Source organism: Brassica rapa, chromosome A04 (assembly GCF_000309985.2).
Source record: "Brassica rapa cultivar Chiifu-401-42 chromosome A04, CAAS_Brap_v3.01, whole genome shotgun sequence".
NCBI classification, from domain to species: domain Eukaryota; kingdom Viridiplantae; phylum Streptophyta; class Magnoliopsida; order Brassicales; family Brassicaceae; genus Brassica; species Brassica rapa.
In genome coordinates, this window is record NC_024798.2 from 16,167,896 (window position 1) to 16,184,831 (window position 16,936).

Below are 16,936 nucleotides of genomic sequence, written 5' to 3' on the forward strand. Positions count from 1 at the left end.
TTGGTTTAAAAAAAATTAATAAACATTAAATTAGACAACTTGAACAAGGTTTAATAAATACCTATTAAATCTATTTGAAATTTTAAGTCACATGTATAAATATGTTTAAAATTTAATAAAGTCACACATAATGTAGTTACCGTATGCATGAGGGTTGAATTTTTCTCGTGGATGAATATTGTTTATGAAAAGACTATTATAATAACATCAATAATTGAGCTCCATATGCCACCCTTGGATTCCATACAACCTATGACAGTAAGAAATGTGAAGTTATGCTTCAAAATGCATATATATTTCATTGTAAGTTTTTACAGATGAACTTAGAGTACAAAGTCTTGTACGTACGTGTCTTGCTTGCATCACACTCATTTATGGTAACGTTTCAAAGAATTTGCAAATTGATGTATCGATTGTATATCTAACGGTGCAAAATCGGGCTATGAGTAATTTGTAGAAAATAAAACCGTGAGATATTGACAGAAACAAAATGACTGAGCACGAAATAAATAAAGATATTATTTAATCGTCTGATAAGTTAATAAATTACGGGCCGTCAAAGCAAATGTGAATGTACGAGTAATGCAACTTTTAATCTACATGAAATAAAAACAAAACACTCAAGCCGTATTCTCAATATGGAACAACATTCAAACTTTTACTTTAAAAGGACCGGGGTAAGTAAGAACATAATTCTGATTAATCGAAGTAATGAACATTGTTGTCACTGGACAGAGAATTACTGCATCCAGCGGCCGAAGACGGAGGAGGATTATACATAGAATTGCCAGCAGATGAATTAGAAGACGAAGAAGACGGTACCACCATCGAAGGAGAGGGCAAGGAAACAGGTGGAGCAGGCTGAGACGACAACAACCTTGGTGGTCGTGGCGGATGAGGCGGTGGCAGTGGTGGTGGGAGCAAAATGGTCGCAGCTAGAGCAGCATGATCGGACACTGATGTGGTTGTAGTATTGTTGAAGTTGTTGTTGTTGTTTTGAAGGGAAGTGATTGTGGCGGCCTCTCGGTATTTGTGGCGAAGGATGTCTGTGCGGACAGCCGTGAGTTCGGACTGGAGAGATTGGATGTGGTGTTGAAGAGCGGAGATTGCTCCCATGCAACCGTAGATAGGATCTCTCAGTCTCAAGTTTGCTTCGTAGACTAAACTGTTTGCGGCGTCCCCTCTCTGACTTTCACCCACTTCCTGAAACATTTTAGTCAATATTTTATACCCACATTCACAATATAACCAGTAAATTTTATTTTTACGCAAAACGGCAATTTTTCGTGTGTTAGATGTTTATTTCATTAGTTAGTATATACATAACACAATAGTTAGCTTCCTATACTACAAATGTTTGACTTGCTATATTTACAAATTGCAACGGTTGCAACCACCTATCCCTTATATATTAAAAGAGAAGCATTGTAATAAATGCATTCACACTATAATAGACACGTGGCAGCCTCACAACGATTTGATAATAAATATGCTAACGCGTTCACACTATATTCATAAATGTGTTCACACAATGTATTTTGCGTTTTTAATATAAAACTCACATACATGGTTCCAATAAAACTCTGGCTTTTTCGGTTCGAATAAAAATAGATAACAAATCAAAAGCCAAACTATATATATATATATATTACTTTTATTATTTACGGATAAAGTTGAGCAAAATATTCATAAATTTTGATTCTATTCATTATCCATTTTGATTTGAACCAAATAATTTGGATATCCGCAACTCTACGAAACAAATCAAATACTAAAATACAATGTCCAAACAAAAAGCAAATCATAAATACCAATAATTTTAGGAACATATATCTAATTTGATATGCTATATGAATATATATACATATATGTAAAGAATTATATATATATATATGTTATGAATTAAATTTAATATATTAGGTACTAAAATTTAGAAAGTTAAATAATGTTTTATTTTTGTAATAAAATGTTATTATTAAAATTTTCAATTATTTTAAAATTTTATTTTATTTACGGATCAAATCGGATATTCTTTAAAATTCTAAAACATTTCGGATATCCGAGTCACCAAATATCTAGGTGGCTAAAGATCGAATCGACACGAATGCTTCCAAGTACTCATATATTCGATCTGGCCCCATCCCTATTTACGGATACAACTTTATTTTCTTTATATGAAAAATGACTAATGTCAAAGCCTCTTTTATTTCAAATTAATTTAAATTTTATCTTTCATGTATTATTTTGAACAAAAATGTCATTTCATATTAATTAACAATATCTTTATATATATTTGTCAACTATTTTTATATACTTTTTACATACTCATACAACAACTGAAATATCTATTTTTTTTTAAGTTGAAATATTTTTTCGTATTGCTTCTTTCACTACCGACCAAATTGTAGTAAAATGATTTGTCTATAATAATTTTCTTTTCTTTTTCTTTAAATATTATATGTTTGAAACTATAATATTAACTTTTGGTTCGACATGACAACTATCTAAAATTCATAACATGAAAATAAACAAATAATATTAATTTTTGGTTTTTACCGGAAAAAAACCAAAAAATCAAACATTTTAACCGAATAAACTAAAATGAATACTCCCTCCGTTTCTGAATAAGTGTCGTTGGAGAGAAATTTTTTCGTTACAAAATAAGTGTCGTTTTCGATTTTCAGTTCAAAATTTATTAGTTTTATTGAGTAATTTATTTTTCTATTGGTTGAAATATGGTTAGATATAGTGGTAATTATGTTTTTATATAGGAAATATACAAAATTAATTGTTTCTTTAATCCGTGTGTATAGACCCAAAACGACACTTAGTATGAAAAGGAGGGAGTATAAATTTAAAATAATAGTTATATTTTAGAAGATTAAAAATCAAAAAAAAAAACTTAAAACCGACTAATATCCAGATTAAACAGATTTAGTGTCTATTTATTAAAAATAACGAAATTAATAATCACATCCCGCGCAAGGCGCGGGTTATTACCTAGTTGATATTAGAAAACCAAATAAATGCTCACTAGATTCGGTAGAGAGGAACTTGACTAATAATAAATTTCGTTTAACTATTCAAAATGGCAAGTTGATTCGAAAAAATAGAGTTTGTTAGTGAAGTTGCGATAATATTCTAAGGAAAAATACAAAATATGTAATTGATACTGGTTTATACTTTATACTAATGTTGTTGCTATACCATAATCCAGTTTTAACATGTAGTGATATGCATGCATGAGTTGTAGGAAAAAGAGATACTAACAAATACCTAATTCTCATTTTATCTAAATATGTTCATATAATGATAGAGTTTCTACTTCAGTTAATTAGATAAACCACCTGGGGATTAAGAAAATTATCTGAATGGGAAATATTATTTCGATGCAATAGATTTGCAAAGTCAAACAATAAAATGGTAGATCCCTTCAACTATATCCCCAATAATCATCTATAATACGTTTTTGTTTAAATGATATGAATCCAAAGAATAATTGTAGAAAGAAAATATTAAGAAGATATTAAATCATTAGTGTAGACATATACGGTAGGTAGAGTACCAGAAGCATCTTGGAGACGTTACTGGCACCGAAGACTTTATGAACGGCGGCGAACTTGTGGGGTTCGTGAGGCGAGAAGTAGGGCGAGAAAGGGCACTCCTCCGCGCAACGACGACGGAGTAGCTTACAAGCGGCGCACGGAGTCACGGTGTTCAACGTTGTCCCCGGAGGCACCGCCACGTGTCTCCTGATTCCCATCACGGCATGATCCATAGTCTTTTCGAAGGTTGGATCTTTCTTTACCTTCTTCACGATCTTGTAGTAATCTCCAAATCCTTCCCTGCTGTTTACAATCAATTCAAGATCATCAAGAGATTAATAACTTTACCAAGATATATAAAAATTAAAAATCGATATGATACATGGTGATTAAATTTACCTGTCTCTGGACATGCAAGCATGCTAATTATGAGTGTGTTCTTGAGAGCGTCAATGGAGGAGGAGGAGAAACGAAGAAGAAGAGGAGAAATGGAGGAAATAGACCTTCTTAATAAAAGAAGTCATTAGGGTGAATTTAATGGTCATTCTTTAACTAATTCAAATTTATTATAATAAAAACACTATAGAATTATAGACTTATATCATCTCGGTGATTAAAAAACTCTTATTAGTGTCTTACTCTTGTACGATAAGATATTGATTATCAAATTCTGAGTATGCTCGAGATTTGCAAGAGGCTATTATTATTTACCTAACATATGTATAAGGAATGAACACATATTTCCGAAGACCATAATCATTACAGTAAATTAATTTTTGGGTTTAAAATTTACTAAATATGTTCACTAAGTTTTTTTCAAATCTGACCATAAGATATTAACCACATTTCAATTCCAATAAGATCGACCCAACGATCAATACAATTCATAGATATTAAAGTTTGTGGTTTGTTAATAATAACTTGAAAAGAAAGTTGGTTTGCATCGATCGTTGTACACGGGGTGCAACTCAATATTGAGCCGTACTGATTCGATTAGATTCAAACCAACCGAACATAAGGGGTATCAAGCAACTCTTTAACCCGTTTAAAAGCATTTCCACCCACACTCTATTTTCACCTAAAATAAAATAAAAAATGGTTTATTCTTTAAATAAAGTAATTATTTTATTTTTATTCATCACTATATTTTTCATTATAAAATAGAATATCATTAGAGTATTACTAAACTCTATTATAAAATGGCGCTTATACGTGTTCATATAGAGCGTGGGTTACACACTAGAAACTAGATCCAGCAATCATTTTGGACTTCTTCATTGGATATAACCATTTAAGCCAGTGATTAACTTTTAACCCTCAGTAATTAATATTTCGATTGACTTCTTTTTTTTTACAAAATAAGTTAGACATAGGTATACAAGTACCCGCTCGGATACTTATCGGTTTTTTGGATATTTTATTTTTGGGTTTAAATTAAACTTTGTTTGTATATTATAAATAGGTCTGTAGGAATCTAAAAGTATATATAAATAACTTATGTGTTTAGAAATATCATTAAATAATATATAAAAAAAAGTAAAAATTAAGACTATGTATGTTTGTGCGGATCAAACTCTAGTTTTGTGTGTTATAATAGGAGAAACCAAACTTTTTCATACATATTTTCTCTGGTCAAAGGTCTTCACGTGTTATTTGCTACTTTATGTGCAAAATGTCAAACTGTAGAAAGAAAATCTACTACGTAAGGGTTACAAAAGAAGAAAGAGTTGCTGAATGTATATTGAACATGTGGCTGCACGTGAGTGATGTTTCCGCTTAATCAAGAACTCAAATTAAATGCCTTAACCAGTTCACAATTTTACACGTTGACCGGAACTACAAAACATTTGTTCGTGTGTTTCGTTTTTTTCTAGTCTCCCCACGTCTTAACATGCATGACTGCACACAAATCTAAGTCAAGATCGAGAACATGTGGGCACGCACGCACACCAGATCTCATCAATTTCACACTTGAAAATTACAACAAAGTTTATTTCGTTTTACACACAACTCGTGTATTATTATTACTTTACAACTCTATGAAATTAGGAGACCTTGTCAGATCTATAAACTCAGAAACTCTTGGCCTCTTCATAGACGATCCAACTCTGCATGTCGGTGATGGAGTCATCAGATCTATCACTTCAACTTCAGTGGTCGATGTGACAAAGTTGCTTCTTCTCCAACAGTCTTTCTCCATAGTACTACAATGTGATACTTTATCTTCAGCTATCTTTCCTAAGCCAAAACCAGTGAAGTTTGCTAGCCTGTCATTAAAAACAGTCTCCGGTTCTTTCTCCATAGCGTCAATGGATACTTCATCTTCATCACTCTCATCTAATAACCCAAAGCCAGTGAAGTTTGCTAATCTGTCATCAAGTACAGTTCCAGGTCCTTTTGGTTTCTCACAATGTCGGTCAAGCAAGTAGCTTGAAGTTGGATTCCCAGGCTGGCTTTGGTTGCCACTATCATCATCATCCTCTTCTTCATTACTATCAGGACTATCTTCATCTTCTTGTTGAGAATTGTTGTCTTCTTTAGTGAAACAGGGAAGATCATCCATAGGACAAACACGGACCTCCATGTGCGGAGGCAAACTTGGAGAAAGACCGCCATGGTGAGCATACTTTGATGAGAAATAGTTGACAGTCAGGTTTAAACTAATCACCAAGACACAAAAGAGAGATATACAAGTTATGGTCTCGGTAAGAAGAATGAGAAGTACATAAGAAACAGCAATGAAGCTTTTTTTGCATTACCTGTTCCAAGCAGGAAGAGATAGCATAGTGTAAGCAAGCTTGATATTGCTAGCAAGTCCAGAGATGGATTTGAAAGCAGCAGCAGCTTCTCTCACTGCAAGTGATTCCCTTGGATGCTGCCAAGCCCACTCAAACTGCAACAAGGTTCCAAACACATAAGCATGACTTTACCCATTTCAAAGAGGTAACAGAAGGAGAGGCCACACCACTTTGATAACCTAAAGGGTGAAGCTTTGGAGGAAAGTAAAGGGGACCTGAAGGGCAGAGACTTTAGTGGGGAAACCATAGATACAGAGGACCATTTCCCAAGGACGTTTCTTCTTTGTTCTATATGCACCACTTGTGATCTCTCCATTGTGCTGCCTTATCCTGCGCCTTGGGTTCACCGTGAACCTGCAACACCAGATTATGCAATCCCTTCACTGAACTAACTTTCAACAGTTTATTTGAATTTAATAAAAACCAATCAAGAACACATTTTTATCTACAAAGAATACAAATTGAATCGAACCCAAAGAATTGGATGCACTTTCACAATAGTTTGATCAAGAAAAGCATAATTCTCTGTTTCGAGGGCATAGATGATCAAATCAACAGAAAAGATTCGAATCGAATTGGAGATATTAAACGAACCCAGAAGAAGAAAAGGAACCCAAAGATTAGGGAGAGATCGGTGGAAGAGAGAGTGGGAGTACCCGATATAGGTGTGACCCTTGTGGCGAGGGCTGAGGGAGGTCAGTATGTAGCACGCGAAGAACCCTTTTCCTTCTTTTCCGGTGACGGCACCATCCTCGCCGACGGGATCTAGGGTTTTCGGATTTTCCCTTCTTCCCCTTTTCTCTCTCATCTCTCTCTCTCTCTCCTCTCAGCGTCGATTCGACCGTTGGAGGAGACGATACAGTCTAAAATCCGTTTTCTGTGACATTAATGGGCCGATCGGTAGGCCATTTTAACTAAGGCCCATGCCATTGACCCAGTTTGGAAAGTGTAGAGTCTCTTCACTACGGTACATCAGACTTGGTTTGTTATCTGTAATTTAAATGTTTGTGCACATAATTTATAATAGCTTTTAAAAATTCTGAGAACTAGTACGGATTTTGATCAATCTAATTGTTTGATATAAGAAGATAACTTCACCAACCACATTACCGCATTCATCCACTTTCCTAATTTTATACATTTTCTCCCTTTGCTTATTAAAACCAAAAGGTGGGGAGGAACTGTACTTTAAGTCTGAGACATGATCATATATGACTTTAAATAAATAGATGAGATGAATGAGAAAAGAGACAGTTACACAAGGAGACACATTGTGTGTTTGTTTCTCGGTGGGAGACACATTGTGAGTTTGGCACACATTCCTTCCACTTTATCCCGTCAGCTGTTTTTTATTGTCCAGAACTACCCTTGGTTATTATAAAAAGAGTGTTAGCTTTTTAGAAGTCTTGTTTCTTTCTTCGTAACTATATTACGGTTCAGTTGTAATAAATGTAAAGGTATATTGGATACAGCTAATGGGTTTTATGTTGGATGGTGCAGTCGTGGATGGAAGATATGTGAACGTGTGGACGAGGCTTCGTGGACCAATTTTCGTGGACGAGGTTTTTAATCTTACAAGAGTTTCGTAGACTAGATTTCGTGGACGAAGTCTTGTGGATGGTTTTAGTGGATTATAAGTTCATCATTTTCATAAAAAGATGATCAAACTTTTCTTTCATATATAATAAATTTAAGTGGACACACTATCGTGGACAATATATTATGGACACTGCAATTTGAAAGAATGTATTGTGGCGGTGCAATTCGAAAGAATGAGTGATGGCGGTATGGTGCGTATGTGGAAGTGTATGTGCAATTTGAAAGAATGAGTTATGAATGGTGCTAGTTATGGATGGTGTGTATGTGGAAGTGTATGTTGGTTCATATAGATAATGACCATGATCTACTAAAACAACTAACCATTTAAAACAATAACATTGAAAAGAAAGATACACTGATTAGTTCCTTTAAAAGAGAAAAACAACAAATAATCATTTAGGACAACATGCTCAAAACAATTTAACACTGATGAAGTAGTTCTTGATACAACAAAACATATATTGATGAAGTTTTTCCTAGTCTAGGTGTGTGTGTGGACAAGAGAGGTGTGGACTGCGAAGTTGGAGATGGACGAGTTGTGGACAGGGGATGTGTGTACGTGGATGCCTTCGACAAAGGCGTGGACAGGAGGACTGTGGGAGACAGATCTGTGGAGTTGAGCAGCATATTGAATATTGTGAACTGTCCCAGACTTTTGTATAGTGCCAATTAGATACCAAACATGGAAACTACCAACTTAACTTCAAATGTAACATTGATTTCAATAGTTAATGGATACAACATAGGCCAATCAAGCACATGAAAGAACATAGTAATAAAAGTAATACCTTGGAAGTGAACTCCATAGTTCATGTCTGAACAACATTAGCAACAGATGCAACAACAAAAAGACTATCTTCCAAACCCTTATTTGCTTACAAACAGGGAGAAGTCACACTTAACTCAAAATATACCACCGTTTAGATAATAGTTACGTCACACTCATAGTTAAGTCATATCCAAAAATTGATATACAAGAGAGATGCGGATATGAGATTGGTGGGTAAGAGAACGATGGAGAGGAGATGGATGGATACGAGCTTGGTGGACATGAAATTTATGGACGACAACTTTATGGATAGCCCATTTGTGGACAAGGAAATTGTTGGACATGAAAAGCATGGGCGACATGTGAATCAAATGTTGCAAGAGAGACATCGGCTTCGATGTATGCTTAAGAAGAAAATCAAATTTTTATTTATTTCTTATCTTCTTGTAAACAAGTATGAAAGAGGAAAAAAAATATGTATATGAAATTCTCATAGTTCAGTTAAAAGCAAACCTTGGATATATTCGGTGAAGATCTCGAATCTCCCAATCTGAGATTTCATAATAGATTTTCCTTAGCCCCAATCTGAGGTTTTCATGATTTCCAGATTTAAAACATAAAGTAGCGAAAGATAAAGCGACAAACAGAAATTAGTGATTTAGAATTATAAAAAAAAATCTACAAATTTAGTGAAGAAGAAGAAGCTTTAGAAGGATACAGAAGATGAGAGATGAAGATGACGATAGATTGTGGCAAGATTGAGTTTAGGGAATTAAGAAATATGAAACCAAAAGGTGAAAGTTGAATGGAATTAATTATAGAGAATATTGAAAAGAATTTTGACAAATGTTACCGACACCTTCTCTCTAGTTGAAGGGCAATTCAGACAAATGAGCATAAGAAAGTGCTCTCTTGACCCAATGTGTCTTTATGTGTAATTGATATCTCATAATGTGTCTTGGAAGGTAAATGTTTCATGAGAAAAGACTTGTGCTTATGATGATGCTTTAATAATGACATTCGTTCCTTAACCTCCACTCCTTTTGAGTTGTAAACAGTTTATCAAGTGGACACTAATAGCTTTTTCTCAATAATAAGCTGCATTGTTTTATTTTTTTAAACCCTTTTATCCTTTTGCATCACTGGATGTGGAACTCCCATTCAATCATTTCTTATGTTCATTAATAGAAAAATAAAATACTAAATTGCAGAAGCTAAATAAGAAAAAGCTCAAAATCCAAGATCAACAAGTGAAAAGTTGAATAAACCAATTATGGGTAAGTATCTGAGTAAAATTGGAATGAATCCAAACTATAATTAGAAGAACATTTTCTATATTCACAAAATAGTAAAGTGTCTACAAATGCAATTAAGACTTGTTGAATAAACCAATTATGGTTAAGTATCTGAGTACAATTGTTATGAATCCAAACTATAATTAGAAGAAAATTTTATATATTATACAAAAGAGTAAAGTATCTACAAGTCAATATAGACTTGTTATACATAGTGAGTAATACATTTGAATTTACCAAGATGCAAAATAGATACCTACAATTTAGTATAGTATTATAAATATATATGTTAATTTTTTTTTCTTTTTTTGGGTAATAAATCTAAGATACGTAGCAGAACGCAAATCAATCAAGCCGCGGAATTGACTTGAAAGCACATCATGATAAATCCACAGCTGCGACTGGCGTTTGATCGCAAACGCGTTCAAGTTGAACCCTGAGTTTGTTACTCCACATCTCCTTGTAACAATCTCCCTCGCCACCTCTCCTCCTCGCCTCCACCACCACGAGCAAATCATTCAGCCGCGAAATATACACCCCGATTACGAATTTACCATTTCGCCCCTCCATTTCAAACCCAAACTCTTCAATCTTCTTCACCCTCAGCTTCTCCTCCTCCGCGAACGCCTCCACCTCCTCCGCCAACTTCTCCGGCGACTTCTCCGACACAAACCTCTCCGTCTCGGCAATCGAACTCCCCCCGCCGGCGAACAAACCGGAAAGATCCAACCCCGAGGAAAACGAAATCAAATCAAACGCGTTTAGACTCTTCACCACCGGTTCACCTTTCTCCTTCACCTTATCAAAATCTTGATCGTGATGAAACTTAATATTCTTAACATCTCCTTTAACGAACCAAGGATCTTTCAGAATCTCATCAATGGTGATCCTCGTCTCCGGATTGATATCAAGAAGACGAGAAACAAACCGTTTCAGATCCGGAGACATCCACCTAGGGCAACGATACTCTCCTCTATAAATCTTCCTATACATATTCATCACGTTCGGATCATTAAACGGTAAAAAACCAGCTGCGAGGACGAACAAGATGATGCCACATGACCACACGTCCACCTTCGCGCCTTCGTACCCCTTTTTAGAGAGAATCTCTGGCGCCACGTAAGCAGGCGTGCCGCACAAGGTATGCAACAGCCCGTCGGGTCGGATCTGATCCGTCAACGCGCTTAAACCGAAGTCGGTTACCTTCAAATTCCCGTTCTCGTCGACCAAGAGATTCTCCGGTTTGAGATCGCGATGGTACACCCCGTGCGCGTGGCAGTAACCGACGGCTGAGATTAATTGCTGGAAATAACGGCGGGATAGATCTTCGCTTAAACGACCGTGTTTTGAGATTTTGTTGAAGAGCTCTCCTCCTTTGACGAACTCCATCGTGAAGAAGATTTTTCCCTTAGTCGCCATCACCTCGTGGAGCCTGACGATGTAAGGGTGAGACAGACGCCTCATGATGGAGATCTCGCGCTTGACGTTGTTGACGAGGGTCGGGTTCGCGAGGAGTTTCTTCTTGTTGAGGATTTTGACGGCGACGCTTTGGCCCGTGCGGCGGTCACGCGCGTGGTAGACTTTGGCGAATGCGCCGCATCCGAGGAGCTTACCGAGCTCGTATTTCCCGAACAAGGCGTTGCTGTTGTTGTTGTTGCCGAGGTTGTCGGCGACAACCTCGATCTCCGACATGGTTTTAGAAGGCGGAGACTGGTTGAGAGATGAGTTATGTATAGAAGAGGGAGGAAGACGAGTTTTCGTCGGTGGATTTGGAACCTTGCGCGTAATTTTCAAATGGGGACAAGCGTATGAACACGTATGCTAATTCGATGTTGTTGTTTTTTTTTTTGTTAGGGACGTTTCTTTGTTGTTGTGTGTGTTTACTTTTTATGGAATTAGGAATAAGAATTTTAAACGGGAGTGGTTGGGTATTTAAGGAGTGGAGGTTTACGCGATGTCTATTTGTTATTTGATTTTTAAGTATTTTTAAGAAGATTAGTTATAAAGGGGAAAAGGATCTAGATGATGATGACTGAAACAAGAGTTTAGAGCTTAAGCTAATATTCATCGTATTTGTTTTTAATCTTGCGGCACAGAAAATTGGGGGATCTGACCGTGCAAAAAGGCTAATTAAGTTAAAAAATAGTAGTATAAATATGAAAAGTTTGGTAATGTACTTTACCATAAAGCATATCTCATCAAATTTATGTTCAGTGAAATTATAGATCTAATTATCAAAACGTAAGTACATTACCAATTATTATTTTCTCTATTTCAATATATGAGATGTTTTATGAGATTTTTGTTATTCAAAATATAAAATGGTTTTTCATATCTAAATAATTTAATTTTTTTCAGAAATGTGTATTTAAGTATTTATATTATTTTATTGATAATTACATTAATTATTTTTAAATTATAATTTTAGTGATAGATGACAAAAAAACTAGTGATATATTTTCTAAAAAGTAAAATTTTCATATATGTACATTAAGACAAAATAGTTTTTAGTTTGTTATTTTAATATTATTATATGCTAAAATAGTAAATATTTATTTTAAAACAAATATTTTAGTGTGATTTATTTTATATAATATAATTACATAATAATAATTTATTGCATATATTAAGTGATAATAAATTTTTTAACAATAATATTAAAATAAAACAATACAATTTTGTTATGAGATCTGTTGTTGTGGTTGAAAAATAAAGAAAATGTAATGTTGAAACTATATTAAATGGTGTAGATTTCACACTGAAATGATGTTATGGATTGTAAGGTTATCTCTAAGAGACATGAAAACACTAATTTTAGTTTAGTTTCAACTTTAATCTTCTGAACATTATTTGAAAAGTGATCTACCACATGTATTTTTACTATCATTTTCACTAAAATGTAACTTGTCTACTAAAATTGAATACATGACTTATACCTAAATATGACATAGACAATTACATTTAATGTTGATATATATTTTTGGTAAACTTTTTATAATACAGTAATAACTCATATATTATATTTAATGTTGATTTTATATTTTTGGTCAACTTTTTAGAATATGGATAATAACTCATACATCATCATTAAAATAAATATATTCAAATATGACATTACAAAATTTGAAATCATATTTAATTCTATTTTTATAATTATACAATTTTTCAAAGTTAAAACAATTATAAATTTTTAATCGTAACATCATTAGTTTCTTTTATATATTTACAAATTTTATAAATACTATTTAGTTTTCATTTTGAGAATTATAAATGCTTATATCAAAATTGTTTTATTAATTTTATGGGAGTTCATATAATATATTTAACCAAAATAAATATATAAAATAATCTATCTAAGATGATAATTTTAAATATATACATATATTCATAAATATAATTTAAGATAAACAGAATTAATTATATCTTAATTTTATGTTTTATTAAATCAATTTATATTATAATATTGATTAAAATAAGAAAATATACAATATTAATAAAATTTTAGTTTTAATCTAATTTAAATTTAAAATTTATTACTGCACATGGTGCAGGAAAACACCTAGTAAAACATTAAAAATAATATAATTTTACCAAATCTGGTATAATAATATTCATCACAACAAATATTTCAAATATATTTTTATTATATTTCATTTAATAATATAGATAAATTTATCCTAATAATAAATTTAAATTATATTAAAAACTTAATTATTTTATATTTAGAATTTTATTTTCACAAAACTAAAAATTTAATATATATTTTTCGGCTAGTAATATCATCAAATGAACATTGCCATTTATATCATATCGTAACAAAGTAATGATATCCTTCATATTATATATTTTTGTTTTAATATAAATTTTATTGTAGCTAATATTTTTATAAAACATAAAATGACAAAAATTAAATTTAATAAAATAATTAGTTTGTCAAAAAATGTAATAAAATAATTATTTATTAATTAAAATATTAAATATTAAGAATTAAATATGTGCAATATTATCTTTTGTGTGTAATATTATGTTATGGTTGAAAACAAAATGATACCGAAGTATTAAGGCTTTGATTGCTAACATGTATTACACTTGATTTAGATTGAATTAAGTATATAAATCAAAAATGTTACCAATCATTAATTAGTTTTAAAATTTTGAAGTTGTGTTTGAGTTATAATTGATTTGTAACGACCCTGATTTTGGTTTAGTAGCTCATGGTTTAATTTAATTATTTGATTGAACCTAACCACTAATGAACCGAGTTATATATATATATATATCCATGTGTATATAATCCCTTCTAAAACCTAAAGCGAGAGAAGGTTTGGTGTATCGAGAGAAAGATCAGCCGCCTCCTCCATTAATCTATATCTCTCTCTGGTTCCCTTCTTCTTCACGTGTGCATGGCTGTCTATCGGAGAAGACGAGACGTAATCACCGTTCACCAACCACCACGGCTCACACCTTGAGTCATCACAGTCCACCGAAGAGACATGCCGTTCCATCACAACACCACCATTTGTCATAGTCGTCACCTGAGATCCTTGCCGCGCCGGAGTCTTTACCAACTCTCGTCATGGCCGTGATCATAACCGAGAGATGCGGAGGAGACACGATCCAAGCCGGAGCTGTGGCGTTTAACACCAACCACCACCATCGTTAATGGTGACCCATCGGAGATGTAGTTCATGTCACCGGAGTTCAAGATCCATCGTCGCAAGTCAAAGCCGTGAAGGTTATGGAGTCTTCTCCTTTGTTTCTTGTTTTACAAGTAACGTTTACAACTTAAAAACGTAAGGGTTTCATGCGTAGAAAATAATCATGGAACCTTGGATATTAATTGATTGACAAGAAACCCATTCAAAAGCCTAGCCCACCGAGTCTTGTTGCATACAGTTTTTGGGAGGTCATGATCCATCTCTGATCTTGGCTGGCTAAGGTGAGGGTCTTTTCCCGAGCTTCTCTTACACGGCTTAGGACCTCGAATAAGTATAATTTATTTCTAATGTGTTTCGTCTGTGTGAAATTGAGTCTGTCATTGCTTGTTTAGTTTTTAGGTTCTTTGCTTAAACCGGAACTAGGGTTGTTAGATGGTTCAACAGTGCTTGTTCATTTATAATTGATAATATATATGTATATAGTATATTGAGGTGATTTGGGTGTTAGCCGACCATGGAGACGTAATTCTGTGTGTCGGCTAGAGACCAGTACATTGGGTGTGGTGTATGCTGCGGCACAGCTTAGTCGACCTGTTGTGCCAAGGCTTCAGAGGTCGATAAATCGTCTACGGGCGTGTGTTACCGAGCACATATTCGGTGGTGTTTTTGGCCTGTTAGTGGGCAGCGAGTGTGCACCTCGCTAGGACCATTGTTTGATCTCTGGGTACTTTAGGTACCGTGTTTGCAACATGTTAGGATTAAATTATATTTATTCGGAGTGCTCTGTCCGGGTCCATGGACTTCGGGTTTAGTATCCCATACCTCATTGAGTGACTTACCTGTTACTCACCCCTCTCTCTTCCCCATTTCAGGTGAGACTGACGAGTATATGATATTTGGATGGATTGGTGCTACTGGGCTTTTTATTCGGATTTTTATTTGGGCTTAGGGTGAGTGGAGTCGTGTATATGGGCTATTGTGTTATGAGATATTGTTGGTGGCACGCTGTTCTCCGGATAGGAGGTTACGGGTGTCTCATGATTATTGTTGAGTTACAATTTTGAGTTATAGCCTTTATAAAAATGGTAACTCAAATCTTAAATCAACCTCAACAAAAATTTCCTGTATTAGGATTTGAGTTCAGAAAAATTGGGTTTGACTATTAACTATCCCACATCTACTTTTTGCATTTTAACAAATTTAAATTAAATTTGTATTAAATATTATTTGTATTCTTGTAAAATAATATGTACCTATTATTCATATTCTTTTAAAATAATATGTACTGCAATCTATACATCAAAAATGTTATTAATCAATAATATTGATAAAATTCATTTTTGCACAGCAAACTCACAATAGAAATCTACAGCTTTTACCATATAATTTTTTACTGCAAATTACATCAAATCGTAATTTTTATTGTAACTCAACTCTAATACTATGTTCGGAGTCGCCGTTACTCCCAACACTCCTTAATTACGTTCATTCGTTTGATTAAGAAACAGTCTATGTCGACAACATTCCAAAGTAGAAATGAGCATATCAAAGGTAAACGTCATCATGACTTTTTGGGTTACAGGACAAATCGAGGGAACTCGTTAGTATTAATAAATAGTTTCTGAAAATTCATCTAAAAGTGTATAAATCAAGCGTTTAAAAATAAATCAACTACAATTAAAATAAGTACGCTGTATGAATAAGTCTAACATGAGAAAATAAAATCATCCAATGAACAAAGAAGTCAATGATTTCTCATTTAATAAAACTGGGAGACAATGAAATCTCAAGTTAAATACTCAATAAGCGGATATACGGTTGTGCCGTGTTACGGTAGTATCCATAGTGTGAACAATATTAAATAATGGGAGGATGATTATGACTGTGGTTCCGTCTTCCACAATGTTCCTCGTCCCACGTTATATTCCACAATTTGACATGAATTCGAAAACATGAAATCTGTGGGAATTCTGACATGCTAAATAGTGCCATACCAGGCCAGGATGATGTGATCGCCAAGAAACATTTCACATCACTCATATACCAAAACTTTAATGTATAACTTGAAAACCGAATGTAGAATATGTCTCATCTAATATGGTACTCCATCTGAGGATACGAGTTCCCATTGGGACATGATTTTTGTAACGTCGATGTACATATTTAATTGTACAAATATGTTATATATATGTTTTTAACATTATATATAAGTATCTTAAGATTAATGAGTTTATTTCTATTATCTTTGTATTCTCGAATAATCGATATACGC

General features: G+C 33.8%; 3 protein-coding genes and 1 long non-coding RNA gene across 5 annotated transcripts; 1 reads left to right on the forward strand and 3 right to left on the reverse strand.

Moving 5' to 3' along the window:
• Positions 1-506: 506 nt before the first annotated feature.
• Positions 507-5,223, reverse strand: LOC103865030 (LOB domain-containing protein 13). Of its 2 annotated transcripts, none has more exons than XM_009142811.3 (3): positions 3,945-5,223; positions 3,566-3,845; positions 507-1,203 (listed from the first exon to the last, which is right to left on the reverse strand). In XM_009142811.3, the coding sequence occupies exons 1-3, from the start codon at positions 3,956-3,958 to the stop codon at positions 700-702; spliced, it is 798 nt and encodes a 265-aa protein (XP_009141059.1). In that variant the 5' UTR covers positions 3,959-5,223; the 3' UTR covers positions 507-699. The 2 variants fall into 2 exon arrangements, with proteins under 2 accessions (XP_009141059.1, XP_009141058.1); XM_009142810.3 differs by having other exon boundaries at positions 3,566-3,848.
• A 234-nt stretch (positions 5,224-5,457) lies between these two features.
• Positions 5,458-9,845, reverse strand: LOC103865032. The gene is made up of 4 exons (XM_009142812.3): positions 7,000-9,845; positions 6,559-6,697; positions 6,305-6,438; positions 5,458-6,205 (listed from the first exon to the last, which is right to left on the reverse strand). Exons 1-4 carry the CDS (start codon positions 7,149-7,151, stop codon positions 5,575-5,577), a joined length of 1,056 nt encoding a protein of 351 aa, XP_009141060.1. The 5' UTR covers positions 7,152-9,845; the 3' UTR covers positions 5,458-5,574.
• Positions 9,846-10,146: 301 nt separating this feature from the next.
• Positions 10,147-12,217, reverse strand: LOC103865033 (CBL-interacting serine/threonine-protein kinase 11). Its single transcript, XM_033290688.1, has one exon. The coding sequence runs from the start codon at positions 11,696-11,698 to the stop codon at positions 10,385-10,387; it is 1,314 nt and encodes a 437-aa protein (XP_033146579.1). The 5' UTR covers positions 11,699-12,217; the 3' UTR covers positions 10,147-10,384.
• Positions 12,218-14,160: 1,943 nt separating this feature from the next.
• LOC117133752 lies at positions 14,161-16,215 on the forward strand. Its single transcript, XR_004457757.1, has 2 exons — positions 14,161-14,945; positions 15,537-16,215. It is a non-coding gene; the product is annotated as an uncharacterized LOC117133752 (long non-coding RNA).
• Positions 16,216-16,936: the final 721 nt, after the last annotated feature.

What these genes read in the sequence shown, in the direction of transcription:
- LOC103865030 (XM_009142810.3), bottom strand. An exon ending in ACGTCTCCAAGATGCTTCTG is followed by an intron (nt 1,204 to 3,565) that starts GTACTCTACCTA and finishes AAAATGTTTCAG; the next exon opens with GAAGTGGGTGAAAGTCAGAG.
- LOC103865032 (XM_009142812.3), bottom strand. Translation starts at nt 7,151, where the DNA reads ATGAGAGAGAAAAGGGGAAGAAGGGAAAATCCGAAAACCCTAGATCCC. An exon ending in AAGGGTCACACCTATATCGG is followed by an intron (nt 6,698 to 6,999) that starts GTACTCCCACTC and finishes CTGGTGTTGCAG; the next exon opens with GTTCACGGTGAACCCAAGGC. An exon ending in TCTCTTCCTGCTTGGAACAG is followed by an intron (nt 6,206 to 6,304) that starts GTAATGCAAAAA and finishes CTTGGTGATTAG; the next exon opens with TTTAAACCTGACTGTCAACT.
- LOC103865033 (XM_033290688.1), bottom strand. Translation starts at nt 11,698, where the DNA reads ATGTCGGAGATCGAGGTTGTCGCCGACAACCTCGGCAACAACAACAAC.